The sequence below is a fragment of the Pithys albifrons genome, chromosome 5, assembly GCF_047495875.1.
Source record: "Pithys albifrons albifrons isolate INPA30051 chromosome 5, PitAlb_v1, whole genome shotgun sequence".
Taxonomy (NCBI): Eukaryota; Metazoa; Chordata; class Aves; order Passeriformes; family Thamnophilidae; genus Pithys; species Pithys albifrons.
In genome coordinates, this window is record NC_092462.1 from 12315688 (window position 1) to 12333848 (window position 18161).

Consider the following 18161-nt stretch of genomic DNA (forward strand, 5'->3'; position numbering starts at 1 on the left):
ACAGAGAAGTGACAGCTGCAGTATGGAAATTGGTGAAACTCATTACTGATTTAATGTCAGTCCCTCTAATTGGTTAACATTGCAGAAAATATATTCCCGATTGCAGTTTCCAGTGCTATATTTAGTAGCCCATTCCACATGCTAGTTATGATGCCTTCCCAGAGCCTGTCCATATCTCCTGGGACATTTCATGGCTTGTGTCAACACCAGCTTTCACTTGTGGAATTCAGGTGCATTTGTATTTATTATGCAGACACACAGCCATAGCACCTCAAGTTGAAAGGGCCTTGTCACTTGTTCGTTCCCAGACTTTTCCTCATTGGCAAGATTCCAGCAGACAAGCTGACTTCCCCATTCCCTCCCAGCATGACAAGGTCTCCTTTTTTGGGGTGGACAAGGGTCACTGGCTGCTGGGGGAAGGTATAGTCTCCCATGATAGGGTGGCCCTCTGTGTCAAGGGGTGGGTGTCTCAGCAAGTACACCTCAGCATGGTGCCTGCAGAACAATGAAAGAAAAGTCCAGAGGGAAAAAATTGAAATTCCAAATTTCACCTGAGCCCAGAGCTTGCTCTTCACCACCACAACATCCTGCACCTTAGTCACACCTTACTTCACTGCTAAGAAGTTGGAATAACTTGGTATTTTGAAGAGGAATGATATGCAAACGTGACTCAGATCTCCTTGAAGCCAAACATCCATCTCTTGCTTGGTGTGTTGGAAACTGCTGGTCGAACTGGAGCAGCCAGCAGCAGGACACCAGCACCAGCTTTGGACACAACTTAGGGACCCTGGTTACAGACACCAAGCACTTTGTGCTCCCCTTGTGTCAGCATTACTTGTGTTAAGTTAAAGACAAGGCATTTACTTCAAAAAACTTTTTTATCTTGAGCAGGCTGAGATTAATGTTACCCTATCCCCTGATGCACAGAACAAGGCACACAAAACCCCCAGCCAAAGTTAATCACACATGGTGCAATCAGAAAGTTAATCAGGGAAGCTGATTCTGTAAGTTAATGTTCAACTAAGGGCAAAGAATTTTCTGAAGTCATTTCCCCAACACAAGGGGCAGGAGGTGCTGGGAAGGAGGGAAAGAGGAGAGGTCTTTGTCATAGTAAGAGTCAGGGAACTGTTTCAGGTACTTGTTTGGCAACTAGCATGTTTGGGATTTATGTACATATATATATATATATATAAAATATGTTTATATTTACTTATATCTATATTTTTATTTTTCATAGATGTATGGTTGGTGCACTTCCTCCCCTGTGATCCTGGGCTGCTGGTGCTCAGTGTCAGGGCAACCTTTGCTGGGAATGAATCTCTTTCCCCTTTGCTGGCAAAAGGCAGCGAGAAGCCAGAGGATAAAAAAGTCACACCTCTGCACTGCCATAGCCCAGCCTGTTCTGGCATGAAGTACTTAAAAACTGAAGTCAAGGTTCACTATAGGTCGAAGAACTGGCCTACAGAAGAGAGCCTGGCTACAGAAAAAAGCCTTGAAAGAGCTAGGAAAGGACAGGAGTAGCAGTAATCAAGCAAAGAAATAGAGATATGTTCTGAAAACAGGAAGTGGTATTTGCCTGCAGCCGAGAGGAGGAATATTCTCTTTCCTATTTTTTTTCCATCAGTAGAAATGGCACCTAATAAAACTGAAGCACAGCATGCTTTTTTTTTTGAGTCAGTCTGTGTGATTTCTGGATTCTTAGAATCATAGAATCACAGAATTGTTTAGGTTGGGAAAGACCTTTAAGTCCAGCCATTGATCCTTATGGGTCCCCTCCAACCCATCCATAGATATAATTCTATGATTTTCCAGCACTAACAGTGTGTAAGTATGGGGAAAAGTCCTTGGATTTAACTCTAGCTTGAGGAGGGAAAGCTCATCAAACAGCATTTCCCAGCCCTCTGCAGTAGCTTCTCTGTAAAGACAGGAGCTGCTTGTCCTGCAGCTCCTCAGGTCAGTCTAAAACATACTATCAAACTCCACAGTTTCACTTGTTCTTTCTGTGCTGCTGCAGTAATGCCTTTTTTCTTATATTAATGTCTCTTTTTTTGCAGTTACAGCTTCAATAGTACCAGAAACATGTGCATTCTCTTTCATTGACATTTATATGTTATCTTAATTTAAAAGAAAATTACTTTGGTTTATAGTTCATCTTCTGGCATCTGTCCACTGCATGTTTCTAAATACACTCATTGTCAACATTACTCGCTGTGTATAGAGTGTTTATACAGAAACAGTATATGCAAATATTGCTAAACTCTTTTCCCCTACCCAATAACTCTGAGACTGATTTAGGATGACTGCTGGTGTTTTCAGCTTCCAAATTCTTTTCCCTAAGCACATCTCATAGCAGTTGCTTCTGCGTTTCTTATTTTGTCTGATGCAGACAGCATCCCAGCCCTGACTGACCCAAGGTTTTGCTACATCCAGAAGCCACAAAGCCTGAGAGCTGGAGCTTTGAAGCAGATGCTAGTGCTGAACTCCCACCAGCGTCATGTACCACACAGGCACCTCACTGCCATCACAAAAAGTTGCAATTCTGTCCAACACTCCCCCAAGTGCTGCATTATGATACCAACTTATGCAAGAATATACATTTTCTGGTCATCGTTTTACAAATACAGGGAGAGTATATCTTATATATCTTTATTATCTACTACCACCATGCATAAAAATGAAATCAACCTATTTAATGACAGCCAAAACTATAGAAATTAATTATTTAATTTCTGATGCAATTTGACAAAAGCACAACCACTGTAAACCTTGGAAGCCAAAGGCAAGGGCTGCCAACGTTGTGCTTTTCACAGCAGCACCACAGCGACTCAGATATTAGCTCAGCATGGAAGTCAGTACTTCAAGGTAGTAATGAGGAACTTGGAAACCCTCTCTGACTAGCATATGCTTTTGCTTTTTAATCTGCAGCTGAATTTTTAGTTGCTGAATCCAGGAGCCCTTCACTGCCTCTGATCTATAAGCACATTAAAAATATCTTGAAGTCAATGGAAAAACTGTTGCATTATTTTAGAGTCAGTTTAATCTTTTTCTCTTAACTAGAGAAAGCACCAAGGGACAGAGGATTATGAAGGACAAGGAGCACCACAAGCCCACTGAGCATTTCAAGTGCTTTCCTGTGCAGAGTGGGTGTGAAGGGTGAGGGGATGACCAGGCTTTTATGTAACAGCAGCCAAGAACAACAACCTGTACCTTCACCTTTCTGCAACAGCCCCAAAGTGTGCTTAGGAGAAGTCTAAGTGCAGGGTCAGCCTATAACACACAATCAATCCCATATTCCACCAACTATTTACAACCTGGAGTCTCCATCCCACCCACTTAGCCATATGCAAAAAGAAATTCTCTTCCATTTATGTATTTTTTTTTCTTAAGCCTTCAGAAAATCCTGGCAGTCGCACCATCCCATGGCCAGGACTTCCAGTTTAACTGCAGTGTTAAAAGACAACATTTTGCTTGAACTTCTCCTCTGACAGCTTCACTTGGTAGCACTAAGCCAAGACTCAGATAGGCCACTGGCCATGGGAAAGCATAAATGTTTTGCAAATGCAGCCTCTGCTTTATGACCTGTGATTTTGATGACCTGAATGTTGTTTTTGAAAGTAAATAACTAAAGATTTTCATTAAGAGGGAGTTTTAGTATATTGCCTCACACCAGAGTCCTTTCTGCCTGTGACCTTTCCAAAGGGGCAGTGCAAACAGTGAAAAATAATAAAAGAAAGGAAGTACTGAGCTAAGATCAGGGTCTTATGACTCTTACTTTTCATATGCTCACATTCACACTCATTGTTTCTTCCTGTTTATTAATTACCTCTTTGTGTGTGTTAGTGCAGGCACATGTGTATATGAAAAATACAGGCTGTAATCACACGGGCTCCACGTTATTGTGATTTTGCCACTGGGGTTTTGCATTCTTACAGCTCTATCTATGCAACACTCCACTGGTTTTGGGGGGCATTGATGGCATCTGAAACAGAAAATCTATTTTAAAAGGAGCTTAAAAACTGTTAGAATGATAGTGCTCATCCTTTTATTAAATTTGTCACCTTTAAACTTTCTATTGAAGAATATTAGTAGAAAGAAAAAAGCTGCCCCAATGTTTACCAAAATGAAGATGTGATTCCATGTTGTACTGTTCTTGCTCTCAAACACAGAGGCTGGGTTGCTGCTGTCAGCTTGCACTGCAAGCTCTTTGCTGTGCTATAAAGAGAGTTACTTGTTCTAAACCAGGACCTGACGTGAGCTGACTGTACAGAAAGATGGATTATGATGGGCAGATAAAAGGAGAGGGACCTTGAGCTCTTTGGTGTGCTCAAATATAGTAGCTTTTCCTTGATTCTCTGGAAGCAAGTAACTACCTGAAGATTCTGGTGGGGTTGTTGTTGTTTTCAAATGTGTGAGCAAAGTCTGTTTGCAAACTCCATCTCTTAATGCAAACACAGACTGCAAAATTCAAGTGCATGGTGCAGGTTTCAAAATAGGATGTAAGCAGACAGGAATGTAAAATATGTGTTCCCTCACCTTTTGGGTTTTTTAACATGGCCCATTTATTTCAAAGCCAATCTTTTTCAAATTAATTTTGGGAAAGAAAGAATAGGCTGCTCCTTTTGAATGGTTTATACTGCCAATACTGACTCCCACATGATGAGTTGCAAGTTCTACTATCCCAAAACAAGAAGGAGGGAGAGGTGGGGAGTCATAAATCACAGAATGGTTTGGGTTATAAAGGACCTTAAAGATCATCTTGTTCCAGACCCCTGCTGTGCACAGGGGCACCTTTCCCTAGACCTGGTTGCTCAGAGCCCCATCCAACCTGGCTTTGAAGACTTCCAGGGATGGGGCATCCACAGCTGCTCTGGGCAACCTGTGCCAGTGCCTCACTGCCCTCACAGGGAAGAATTTCTTCCCAATAGGCAGAGCACATTTGTTAAATGCAGGCTGGGAAGAGGATTACATTTTGGTTGTTGGGGTTTTTTTTAATGATCATTGGTATTGCTGTGAAATTTGCTTTCCAATAATTTTGAATGATTAGCTAAGGATTCTATCATTCCTGAATCACAGTGGTGATTCAGCAAAGGCAGAAAACAATACATGTCAGTAACACCCACAAGGAACAGGACTGAGCACCGCATGGACTGCCCCTGGATGAGTAGCAGCTCTCACATGCCCTCCTCTGGGATCTGGAAATAGCTTCCTGAACTACAGGGAGCTGCCTCCAGCAAGTGCTTTAATACATGGCAGCCTCTGCATCACTGGTTTTGCAGCCGGGAGGTTGGGCATCACCCAGGGAGACCCGGGAAACGAGCAGCCATTCCTCCTCTCCTGCTGTCTCTTCACAGGCCTCACTGACAAACAAAAATATTCACCAGATGAAAGAGAGGCCTCCTTTGGGCACGCAGGGGCAACAGATGAAGAAAAAAAATCCCTCACCCTAAAAGCAACAGGGATTTTTGTGAGTCATAGGATAATGAGTTTCTAAGGTTATTTACAATTTCAGATTACATGTTGGTGTTGTTGATTTGCATAGAAAACCAGACTGTCATTTTAAAAGTAACATTGCTATTACTGTAAAATGACACACGGCTCTGCTTTTTATCTGGGAATTGCAACGTCACTAAATGTCAGTCAATGACCCTGAAAGTCACACTCTGGAGAAGGAAGACCATTAGAACTGTACATTCTGGTGACAGTGAAAATTCTCACCGAGGGCACCAGGATATGACTTCCAATGAATTTATAAAAGCAGGAAGTCAGCAGATGATCACTTGGGGGAAGTGTTAATGCAGGGCTACAGTTTAAAGACAAAGATGACACTTCGACTGCATCATCCAGGATGAATCAAGCAGCAAGAGTATGACGAGATGCAAAAAGAGAGGACCTGCCCTCCCAGCACATGATCAAATGTTATGGGAGACAAAGACAAAACCAGACACTTTGGCTGCAAGGTGATCAAAGCTATAAACAGGCATCACACTGATCAGTTTTGCCTTCATGCAAAGCTGCTGTATTTGAGGGGAAAGTTACTGATGTTCTTTTCTGCTTTTCCATTTTCCTGATTCCAGGTGGAAAAGCCCCCATGAAGCACAGATTAATCTGGTAAGGGTCACAGGGAGTAGAAGCCAGAGCTACCTCTGCCTTAAGTCTTGTATGGACTCCCATACTATGCCCTTCCACCAAAATCAGAGCTTAACTGTTTTTTTAGATCACTAAGCTCTATTTTAGAGCTGAAATTAAAGTGAAAAATACCACTTTCATTAGGGGTCCTCACCTATTTTCACTACATCTGGAAAGCTGGTTTTCAAAACTATTTACTTACAAAGCTGTAGAAAAATGGCAAGCATCGAACTGTTTCATCTTTAATGGCATTTTGCTTCAGGGACATTACAGTACACATAAAACCCTCATGTATTTATTTTGATGCTTCTTAGCATCTCCATATGAGGAAGACATGAAACATAAAAGCCTCACAAAACCCCAATGCACAGCAAGTGCATGTATGAGTACTAGGACACATCTCAAGTCTGTATCTCGACCTCTTGCCCTCCCCAAGCTGCAACTGTTTCCTCCCTGAGCAGTGTAATACAATGCCGAGTGTCAGTCCAGGAGAAGGGCTCACAAACCGCTCCATTGTGAGTTTACCAAGGCCCCTTCTGATCACTCCCAAGGTACACAATCAAAAGGCAAACCACAAAGATAGATAACAAAGAGATACTAAGGAAGTTGAGAGCTTTTATTTCTGAACAAGATGAGACCAGAAGAATAATGAAGAAGACTCTTTTGGGGTCTTGACACATATTCAAGGGTTAGTAATTCTTAATTTGATAATTGTTGTATCACTTCCCATTCTTCTGGGCTCTGAAATAAATCCCAAACACGTTTCTGAATCATCAGGTGGGTGCTTCGGATACCTCAGAACCGCCCAGTGCCATCACAAGGAAGCGCTGACAGTAGTCCAAGTATGGTGACAGTCTTTTACAAAACTGTCACCCACACATACAGAAACTAGAAACACTTTTTCCTCCCTCATATTTTTTTTCAACCATAAGAAATTATATCATTGTTCCTTGTACAATTATTGAAAACAAGGGATAACAGTTTGTGGCAAAGACAGTTTATTACGATTCTGGAACTGTGTCTTGCCCTCCCCCAACACATAGGAAATAACCCAACTTTACAATTTGGTAAAGTGAAAATACATATACAAAGTATTCAGTATTTTTGACATCCATTTGGTGGGCAGAACGTTACCACTGAAAGCCAGGAAGCAATACTGAGTCCTGCATTACTGACCACATTACCTTTAGGGCAGAACCACTAAAACATGCTTTGTGCTAAACATGAAAGTACATACTTGGTTGCCACTTCCACACAATTTTCATGACATGAAGGCCCTTATTTACAGGTTGTGATAACTCAAATAAAGCTTAACAGGTGTGCAAATTTAACAGTAACACTGTAGCTACATAATTTCCTTCCCTCAACCCCCAGCCTGACTGACATTAAAGTTCTGGGGGTTTTTATTAAAAAAGGAAAAAAACAAACACAAACAAACAAGTTAAAAAAACCCCACTCCTGTTGACCCATTTAGTAAACAAATAATTAAAATGGATTTTTCTGACAAAAAGGATTAAGGACATGAGTGAAAAACAAACTGTCCAAAAGGACTGTAAACCATATTTATTACAATAGTACACACATAAATTTAAGATCAATCTATTTCTTAAAAAATCATTAAGGACACTATTGTTAAAAATGTGATTGTTTCTGAAAGGACTGTAAATTCTAGTCATGTAAGGTTCAGAGTGAATACAAAAGCTCCCTTTTACAAGTGCTTTCTAAAAACACTGTCATAGCTGAAGCAGCTTTATTGTATAACGTTTTGTTTAGATTATTTTTAAACATCTTAATCATATTAGACCAAATTGAATGCTCTTTCTAAACCTAGAAAAAAGACAATGCATTTTTGTCAGTCTAAACTGACATGGAATTACATCTTAACAATTGTAACAGTTTACACAATATTAGATATCTTGTTTCAATGATTTGTTTCTAATGCAATCACTGAAGGGCGGCAGCTTCTGAACTGGCCCTTCCATTTAGTTTCCTGTCAGCAGCACGGGCTACACACTGCCAATAAAAAAAAAATTAAAGATCTTCATTTATACTTCAATTCCTTCAAAAACTAAGCCACGTAACATTGTTTGACATGGCCTGTGAATGAAGTCATAGATTGCATCCTATGGCTCACATTTTGTTTTATGCAATTACGTGCAACTTAGCACCATTTTTTCATCTTTTTATCATCTTTATTTATCACCTTATTATGAAACTTGACCTTCAGACAGAACTGAAAAAAAGCAGATGAAACTACCAGAACACAGAAAAAGATGGTTCTAGAGCAGTAATTTCCCTCATCTGACCTCTCCTAACTCACACTACCAACGCCAAGGAGGTCCCACATACAGGCATGACATTACACAGCAGGTTTTAGCTCAAAAATCTGTAAAATATTTTAATGAAGTCACACATTCTTAACATTTTGTCCCAGGCATTCCATCCTTGAAACATGTTATCAGGTTGGTTTCTCAAGGTATTTGAGCAGCACTCATTGTCACTAAAATCCTCCCAAACCCCATCTTTGAAAATCAGCCTGCTTTGGCCACCTTCACTCAACCTTTTATTTACTTGGGTGTTTTTACTTACCCTGGGACACTCAACTCAAATACAGCACCTTTAGAAGTCAGTCCCCATTGAAGTTTCAGTAAGGTCAGAGAAATTATGGACAATTAGAATCCCAAATTTACCCCAAATCCTGTGCTACAGTACTTTCCACAAGAGGCAATGCATAGTTTAGTACCACATGCTACTTATGAAAAATTAATGAAGTTTTAAGTATCAAATAATAATCCAGAGGTAGGGACAAGTTTGCCAATTCCCTCACCACTGCCACAAAGAAACAGAGTTCACAGTGGCATGACAGGCCAAAAGATGGCAGTTTGCACCTACACTGGCAGCCCAAAGTTTGGGAGTCCTGGTTTTGGTTTCTATAATAAAAAGGTACCTGCTACTAATGTGGTAGCAGTCACCAAACGTTCCTTCATATGGCAAAGATCTCCCCACTTGCTGACCCAAACTCCAAGCTCCCTGGCTGTCAAAAAATGCTCTTTCTCCTACATTATTCCAATGCAAGTAGCAACCAAAAATGTTAGTAAACTGGCTTACTATTTATAACCTTACCACAAGTGACAAAAACAACCTCAGACAGCAACAGCTCAAGTAGAATTACTTTGTCAAAACTTCACTTGAAAGTCTATGTTCCTATGTATTTATAGTGAAATTTCAGTAATTCAGGAAGTACAATTACAAAGTGCAAGAGCATGAGATGGGCACATCTACACCAGAAAAAAAAACCAAATCAAACCAAAAAACCACATTAAAGTGCTAAAGAGGTTTGCTGTAATTGCTACCAAAACCTGGAACTTTGCCAAGATTGTAATTCTGAAGCACTTGCAAGCAAGACAAGGTGACAGGCAGTGACAGTGCGGTCTAACACCAGCAGGACATGGCAGGTTTTGGTTCAGGCTTCATATGTATCTCATCATGATCTGGGGGTTGACTAAGCATTAATGGCTTGTGGCTTTTAAGCTTGTGAGCCAGTGTCATAAATATGGCCTCCACGTGGTCATTGTCATTGGGGTTCTTGGCAGAGGTCTCAAACAAGGGCATGCTGTGGGTATCCGCAAACTTCTGGGCCAGGTCCGTGGGCACCTGAATGGCACTTCTCAGGTCACATTTATTCCCAACCAGGATCCGTGGGATATCGTTGGCCAGGAGGTGTTGTTTGCACTCCTCTATCCACAGTGGCAGGCTGTGGAAACTGGCAATGTTTGTCATGTCATACACAAACACCACGGCGTGTACGTTCCTGTAGTAGTGCTGCACCATGCTCTTCCTGAAGCGCTCCTGGCCCGCAGTGTCCCACAGCTGGATCTGAAGGGGAAGACAACGAGAAAACAAAATGTTTTATTACTCAGGTTGGAAAATAAAACAAATCTACTGTAGTGAGCGGAGTTACAAGAACAGAGAAATCTACTCTTATGAATTAATCTTACTGAAACATTTGTGTGGAAGAAAACTGTTGCATTTACACAATTTCAGAAACTTTGGCTTGCAAAGGTGCTCCCGAGTGAGGCCAGGAGCAATGATGGCACAACTTGATAAAAAACAGAAATTTCTCAAAGTTTACTGGAGAATGTACTATTTAAGATTTTTATCAAAACAAATGCTGAAGTCTTGGCAACAGCACCTTCCCTTGAAAATAACACAAAATACGTGTGTTGCAGGTTTGGCTTAGCTGTTACCAATCTTGGACTGGCTCTCCTTCCCTCTTCCAGAACTTCCCAGCAAAGGAAAGGGAAAAAAAAACTTGAAAAGAAAAACGCACTCTAAAGAAACTGAATTGAATAAAAAGAATAAATTGTATTTTCTAACATTCACAAACTACACTGTATGCACAGTACATAGGATCCCACCCCCAGGGGAGAGGGAAAAGGGAAAAAAGGGGACTGATTAACCAGAAAATAGGGAAGACACAAACCCAACCTAAGGAAACTAAATTAATCAAAACAAACACAATTGAAAACCTCAAGGAAGGGGAACAAACATGAAACAATCTCACCCAGGACAGGAGAACCACCAACAACCGGAGGGATCAGGACTCCAACCACTTTCCACCAGCTCCCCGGCCAAGCAGGAAGAGCAGAGTAAAACTACTCCTCCCCTGCTACTTGGAAGACACGTGTGGAATACTTGTAACTTCCTTAGATACAATGGTTACTGAGGAAGCCATGGGTCAAACCATTATAAGGTGCTACTTCACAGTGCAACTCTCAGCTGACATGATTTTTGTAACTGCCAAAAATAATGTCACCTTCTCCAAAGTTCTGCTCTCAGTGTGATGCTCACTGCCTACTGTGGTACTACATGAAAGTAGGAAGAAAGCAAACCACACTTGATAGCACCACCACCACCAAAAACAGGACAAAGAAATCTTCCTCTGGAGTGTATCTATTGGAATCAAACCCTTCTGTGATGAACATCTTAAATTCAGCTTATATAATGCCTAATCTGGGACCACACTGTGGTTTGTAGTATCAAAGCACACATAAAAGGAAAAAATAAAAAGAAATAATCCATAAAGCTCAGCACGTTAGCTTAACATGTGACTATTGTTTCCAGGTGCTCATCATTCTGTCCAAAACAGACTGCAGTTTGAAACTGAAGTTAGAACAAAAACAATTCAGAAGAATTGAAATGCTTCCAAACCTCTAAGGTCCACATTAAAACAAAACAAAAAAAGCCCTGAAGAACAAGCAGATATAAGCAACAACACACAGAAATTGTAAATGCCTTGATCATCCCGAGAAGAGCAACAAGGCTGGTGAAGGGACTGGAGCACAAGTCCTGTGGGGAGAGGCTGAGGGAGCTGGGGTTGTTTAGCCTGGAGAAGAGGAGGCTCAGAGGTGACCTCAGCACTGTCTAGAACTACCTGAAGGGAAGTTCTAGCCAGGTGGGGGCTGGTCTCTTCTCCCAGGCACTCAGCAATAGGACAAGGGGACACGGGCTCAAGCTCTGACAGGGGAAATTGAAGTTGGAGATCAGAAAAAAATTCTTTGCAGAGAGAGTAATCAGGCATTGGAATGGGCTGCCCAGAGAGGTGATGGATTCCCCATCCCTGGAGGTTTTTAAAGTGAGATTGGCCGTGGCACCGAGTGCCATGATCTGGTAAAGGGACTGGAGTTGGACCAAGGGTTGGACTTGATGATCTCTGAGGTTTTTTCCAACCCAATCGATTCTATGATTCCATGATCCTGGTGTACTGAAAGCCTGGAGTCCTCAGCTGTGTAGTCTGCAATGGAGTTGTGTGCAGGGGTATTTAACAAACTGGCACTGCAGGAGACAAGGACTGCAGAGCAGCCAGAGCTGCAGCACCGACACCACCACATTACCTGTGCACTGCCACAAACACCCCAGGGTGTGATTCAGTCACACACATCTGAAAGGCAACATGTGATTTCTTGGGAAAAAGCTGAGTCCTTGCTTCCTGTCTGTCCTGTACAGCTGATCCCTGATGGCTGCGGCACTTTGGTTACTTCAGTTCGAGTAGTGCAGCTTTTGAACAGAACATGTTTCCTCCTTGAGAATGAAAGCAGAGTTTTTCCTGAGACTCAGAATTCAAGGAATATTAAATGTTCTGTAGGCAATGAAGGTAAATTTAAAATTCAGTCTGTTCTCATGGAAGTTACAGGTGCTATGTAATTGTTGAAATTGTTCCTCCATTACCACAGTTTGGTAACCTCTGATCCAAATGTTTCAGTAAAACTTACTTAGAAATTGCAAGTGTCTTGAAAGTTGTCTTGTTTACCACTTTTACCAGTGACTTTTTATATTAAAAAACAGGAAGTCCAAGTGCCAGGGAAATGTGCTGACAGCAAGAAGATAAGATGCATCACTGATAGAGAGAAGGATTACAGTATCACACAGAATTGTTTTGAAACAGCAGAAATACAGTGAAACTGCATAGAACAATTGCAAAGTCCTGATAACAGTGACTACCAGTAAAGACTCTTCCTTCAAGCACAGGGTCCATCAGGTTGGAAATTATTAAAACAGATGATGATGCAGATACACGAGTCAATCACAGGATGTCATGAATCACTCATGTGACAGACTGAAGGAAGAAAAGGGATGTTTCAGATGGTGTGACTTTTTCTGCAGCATTATGTTCAGCCCTGGTCACCCATCCTGGAGAAAAACTCAAGACTAGAGCAGGTGGAAAGGGCAATTAGTGGTTGTACCCAGGCACTGATAATCTACATGAAAACATCAGAACTGCTGGGGCTTCTTAGTCCCGTCCAGTTCTCTGCAGCTTCTTAAAAGGACCCATGGGCAGCTTCTAAAAGGGCCAGTAAGATTATTACGAAAAGCAAGTGAGGTTGCCCTGCCTCTGATGACAGGAAACAACAGTCACTTGCAATCTGCCCCATTTTTAGAGTACAAACCTCCTTTCTGCCAATGGTATTACACTCTACACACAACTGGTGCATCTCTGTGGTCTGCTGGGGGTGTCCTGACCATCAGATTAAACACAGACTGCAAAGTTTGGGTAAGATTCAGTAACACACCCAGGGGAGAGATACTTCTAGTTCTGTGCACTTAACAAATTCAAGAGAGAAGAAAGAAGCACAGACTGAGGAAATCCCATGTTAAGGGATATAACAACATAATGTTAAGGAATGACTACAGATAAATCTTGGAAAATGCTGTATCAAATTAGTTTAAAGAGGGAGCTCATTTTCACAGCTTACTTTTCTCTCCTTAGCTCATTCACAGAGCAGAAATCAGTCAGGCTTCAGTCAAGCAAGTTCCACAAGGGTATTGCCTGCCTTGGGTAAAGAAGGGGAAATTAAAGCTTTACATATCTTCCAAGTAAAGCTTAGAGTTCCTCCTAAATTTTATTTACATACAGCTTTCAAGCTTGAAAATTATAATCTCAAATTAAAAATGTACGTATTTTTGGCATGGAGTTGTTGGTACTGAGAGGCAAATCCCTTCCCAGTACTGAAAATTTCACGCTTTAGAAGTCTCTTTTTCCCTCTTTTCAGGTGAACTTGAGGGGAGTGTTCCATTTCTGCCCCTTCTCCAAGTATTTTCTCCACTGAAAAAAACAAAACTGAAAATGTTCACAGTAATAGATATGCATTGATGTAGTAACATTAGGATTCATTATTAGTCCAGTACCATCCACCTTCAAGGGAACACATTTTTTTGTAACAGCCCTTTAAAATGTGTATTTTGAAGATTTGGTTTAACAGCACCATTCAGCTCATAAAACTGTGCACAGAATCACTTTGCCACACTCCCTAGGAAAGACAAATGGCATAATATATATTAAATATATTGACTCAGCTATCACCTCCCACCTTCTGACTCCTTCTTGTGGATCCAGAAAGGCTGTTTTCTAAACAAGGACTCACTTAGTATGCCTGGTTTATAACACACTGCTAAAAACATAACTGGCCTTTGATAAAGATAAAATGGTAAACTATGTCTCCTTTTAAAAGATCTGGGGAAAAAACCCCTTGGAATAGCTCAAAGGTACAGAACACGATGTTCAGACTTTCTTCTTTGAATTTCATTTGCATCATTTGCTCTTTTAATGTAGGTCAGTGAAGAGTGACATCATTGTTTTCATCCATTTTCAATGCTTAGATCATTTGAGGAAAAGGGAAGTTTAGAATTCAAAAAAATTAATTTGTTGAAACTGTTAATTTACTCCTCATCAGCATTTCCTATGAGGCTCTCAGCCTCCTGTGCAAGTTACAAAGGAATACACTTGTACCCATGTCCTGGAATTCCAGACAATTGCTGTGTGGGAGACCCCCAGCAAGAAGAGCTGTGCCTGTTCCTGCCAGTGACACAGCATTTCTCCAGCTGTGAGGGAAACACTCAGTGCTGTAGCAGCACAAGAAAGACCATCCAGCTGGCTGGGGGAAGGGAGAAGAGAGAAGAGAAAGCACTACTTTATAACCTCCTTCAATGCAAGAGGGAAAATTCCCTTCAGGCCACAGTAACTCAGTTCATCTGAGCTTCTCCTGGTTCAACAGGGACTGCTACATGTGAGGAGGGTGAACATAGGAGAAGGTACCAAAAACCCAAAATTGGCCGAAGCTTGACAACACTCAACATTCCACTACGAGCTAAACTCCTGGCCATGATGATGGAGTTTATTCCTTCAAAGCTCAAACAGAACTTCCACCAAACAATGTGTCTCAGAAGAGCCCCCACCAGGTCCACCCACCTCGACCAGAACTGGTGTACTCTACAGGTAATGCTCTCAAGAATGCTGAAAAACCACCTACCACAACATATATAACAAAATGGTACAATAACCTGTGTGAGGCACGTCACAGCTGGGCATTGGCTGTGCTCCTTTTCACTTCTGTCCAACAAAGGCCAGGCACAATTCAGAGGTGATGAAAAGGCCAGTCAGTAAGATGGTTTTGACAAGACAATATCCTTTGGGAGGTTCTCTCCTCTGCCATGGAGAGCAACAGACAAGGGAGTACAGAATTTCAGCTGTCAAAGAAGTTCAAGTCAGTGGTTTTGTAAAGGAAAACAGAGACTCCTATTCATCTTTCTTTTTTAGTTAAAAAAAGATATGAGGTGAAAAAACCACACAAGAGTAGGAAAGCCAGTCTTCTTTCCCACTCTTGTATGCCCTCCACAATTTATTTAGTCAGTAAGTAAGCAAGGAAAAACTACAGCTTCCAGCTACATGAGTGTGAGCTGTAATTATAGAGCAGAATGATTATAAACACCAAGGCTACCGTTACTTCCCTTTTCTACACAACTGAACTTTGCTCACAAAAACAAACCCTTTACAGAAGCAGAATTGTGCAGGGGAGTCTGTTTAAAACCCTGATCTGTTACTGCAGGTAAACAAACACAAACAGCATTTTAAGCTGCCAGCAGACTGATCTGCAAATGACTGTAAGGATCAGCACCAGCATTTCTCTATCCACCAGGCAGACTGTGTGCATTTCATATGCTTTTATAAATTGCTTTCCATGAGTTCGAGTCTCAGTGGGACCATCCCCTGGCAGTTCAATGCCTCCCTGCCATCCCATCCCGTCAGATCTCAGATGCTCAGCAGGGTCAGCCCCAGTTAGTACCGGGGGCTGTGACAGTCCCGAGGACTTCCCTGTCACTGTCCAAGCTCGCTTGGCCATGGCAGATGGACCTCAGGACTTAAACGGTGGGGCCAGTTCTGTGCATGCTGAGCCTCACCTAAAAAATCCACTGTGCAGGCTGGAAGGGCACACCCACATGGGGAGAGCCCTGCCCAAATCTGCGTTCATGAAATTTGGCCATACATACATAAATTGCTTTCCAAAAGAGCATTTTTTCCCTCCCATCCAATTTTTCACTAAATTTAGTTCTGCAAGATTTAAGCTTTAGCTAACCTATAATCAGAGTAAAAGCACAGTCAAATGTAAGCCAGGTATCCAACCTGTCACTGTCCATCCAGTTCTCCACCACACCTGCCCAAACATACAGCAACACTTAACAGAACCCTAAAAATTACAAGTTGAGACACACTGCTCAATCCTGAACAATATTCAGTTTCCTACTATTTTTACAGCAAAACGATCACAATGGTGGCATCTACATTGAGCTTTGTGGACTTGAAGGTGAAGGCAATTGTTATCCTTGCGAAAGACACACAGAATTTCTGTGATGCAACAAGCTGTTGGTATCAGACACAAATAGTGGTAAGAGAGCTACCTAAAGGCCCATTTTAAGTAGAAATCACTGATTAACACCTGACAAAAGACAGGCTTGGCCTATGGCAGGAGCTGTTCATCATCACAGGAACCTACACTGTGACTGTATTTCCAACAGGACCCAACTGCCCTGAACTCCTGGGGTGTGGCAGAGTCCCAGGAGGCCTGGAGACCCCTGCGAGGGGCAGTGCTGGGGCAGTCCGGGATGCCCAGAGCCCACAGAATGACAGAATCAAACAGGTTGGAAAAGACATCTGAGATCATGGAGTCCAACTTTTGACCCAATACCACCTTGTCAATCAGACCATGGCACTGAGTGCCATATCCAATCTCTTCTTAAACACCTCCAGGGACAGTGACTCCACCACCTCCCTGGGCAGTCCATTCCAATGCACAATCATTCTGTCTGTAAAGAACTTCTTCTCAATGTCCTACCTAAACCTTCCCTGTTGCAGCTTAAGGCTGTGCCCTCTCGGCCTGTTGCTTGTTGCCTGGAAGAAAACGCCGCCCCCCACCTGGCCACATCCTCCATTCAGGTGAAGGTATTTGTAGAGAGCGACAAGGTCTGCCCAGAGCCTCCTGCCCTCCAGGCTGAACAAGCCCAGCTGCCTCAGCCCCTGCTCTGAGGGTTTGTGCTGCAATCCCTTCACCAGCCTCGCTGCCCTTCTATGAACACGCTCCAGCCCCTCAACATCCTCCCTATCCCGCCAGGGCGCCCTGACAGCTGCGCGGAGCTCTGGGGGTGCCCGAGCCCACCAGCCCCGCACTGTCCACCCCGCATCGCCATCCCCGCACCGCCAGCCCCCCAGCCCCACACTGCCAGCCCAGCTCCGCCAGCCCCGCACAGCCAGCCCAGCCTGCCAGTCCCGCACCGCCATGCCCCAGCCCGCCAGCCCAGCCCCAGCCCCACACTGCCAGCCCCACCAGCCCCGCACCGCCAGCACAGCCTGCCAGCCCCAGCCCGCCAGCCCAGCCCAGCACTGCCAGCCCAGCCCCGCACTGCCAGCCCTGCCCGCCAGCCCAGCCCAGCCCCGCACCTCCAGCTCCGCACCGCCAGCCGCGCACTGCCAGCCCCGCACCGCCAGCACAGTCCCGCCAGCCCAGCCCCGCACTGCCAGCCCTTACCGCCAGCCCAGCCCCGCCCCGCCAGCCCCGGAGCGCCGAGCCCGGTGCGGGCCGCGGGCAGGGCCCGGGCCCGTCGGTACCTTGATGCGCTCGCCGTCGATGGTGACGGCGCGCTCTCGGAAGTCCACGCCGATGGTGGCCTCGGTGCGCTGCGGGAAGCGGCCGGCGCAGAAGCGGAACGTGAGGCACGTCTTGCCCACGTTGGAGTCGCCGATCACGATGATCTTGAAGATGCGCGAGCGGGCGGGGGGCAGCGCCCCGCCGGGCAGCGCCCCGGAGCCCGTCAGGCTCAGCTCCAGGGACGATTCCACGTCTCCCGCCGCCGCCATCGCGGGCCCCGGGAGGGTCGGGACGGGACGGGACGGGCGCGCGCCCGGGAAGCGCCGCCACGCGCCCGCCCTCAGCTCCCGCCCTCAGCGCGCGGCGCGTCACGGCACGGCACGGGAGCGCGCGGGCAGCTCTCGCGAGAGCGCCGCAGTCCTGCCCCAGCGGGAGAGACCTGCGCGCACCGCCCCCACCGCCACCGCCACCAGGGGGCGCCACGTGCCCGGCGCGAGGAACCGGGAACGGGGAATTGGGATAAGGGATAAGGGAACAGGGAATGGGAAATCGGGATAAGGGAACTGGGAATGGGGAATTGGGATAAGGGATAAGGGAACAGGGAAAAGGGAACTGGGA

General features: G+C 44.1%; 1 protein-coding gene across 1 annotated transcript; it reads right to left on the reverse strand.

Moving 5' to 3' along the window:
• Nucleotides 1-6721: 6721 nt before the first annotated feature.
• Nucleotides 6722-17905, reverse strand: RAB33B (RAB33B, member RAS oncogene family). Its single transcript, XM_071555723.1, has 2 exons — nt 17564-17905; nt 6722-10002 (listed from the first exon to the last, which is right to left on the reverse strand). The coding sequence occupies exons 1-2, from the start codon at nt 17810-17812 to the stop codon at nt 9559-9561; spliced, it is 693 nt and encodes a 230-aa protein (XP_071411824.1). The 5' UTR covers nt 17813-17905; the 3' UTR covers nt 6722-9558.
• Between the last annotated feature and the right edge of the window lie 256 nt (nt 17906-18161).

Coding starts and splice junctions, on each gene's coding strand:
- RAB33B (XM_071555723.1), bottom strand. CDS start 17,812: ATGGCGGCGGCGGGAGACGTGGAATCGTCCCTGGAGCTGAGCCTGACG. Junction 10,003..17,563: donor TCGACGGCGAGCGCATCAAG/GTACCGACGGGC, acceptor CTTCCCCTTCAG/ATCCAGCTGTGGGACACTGC.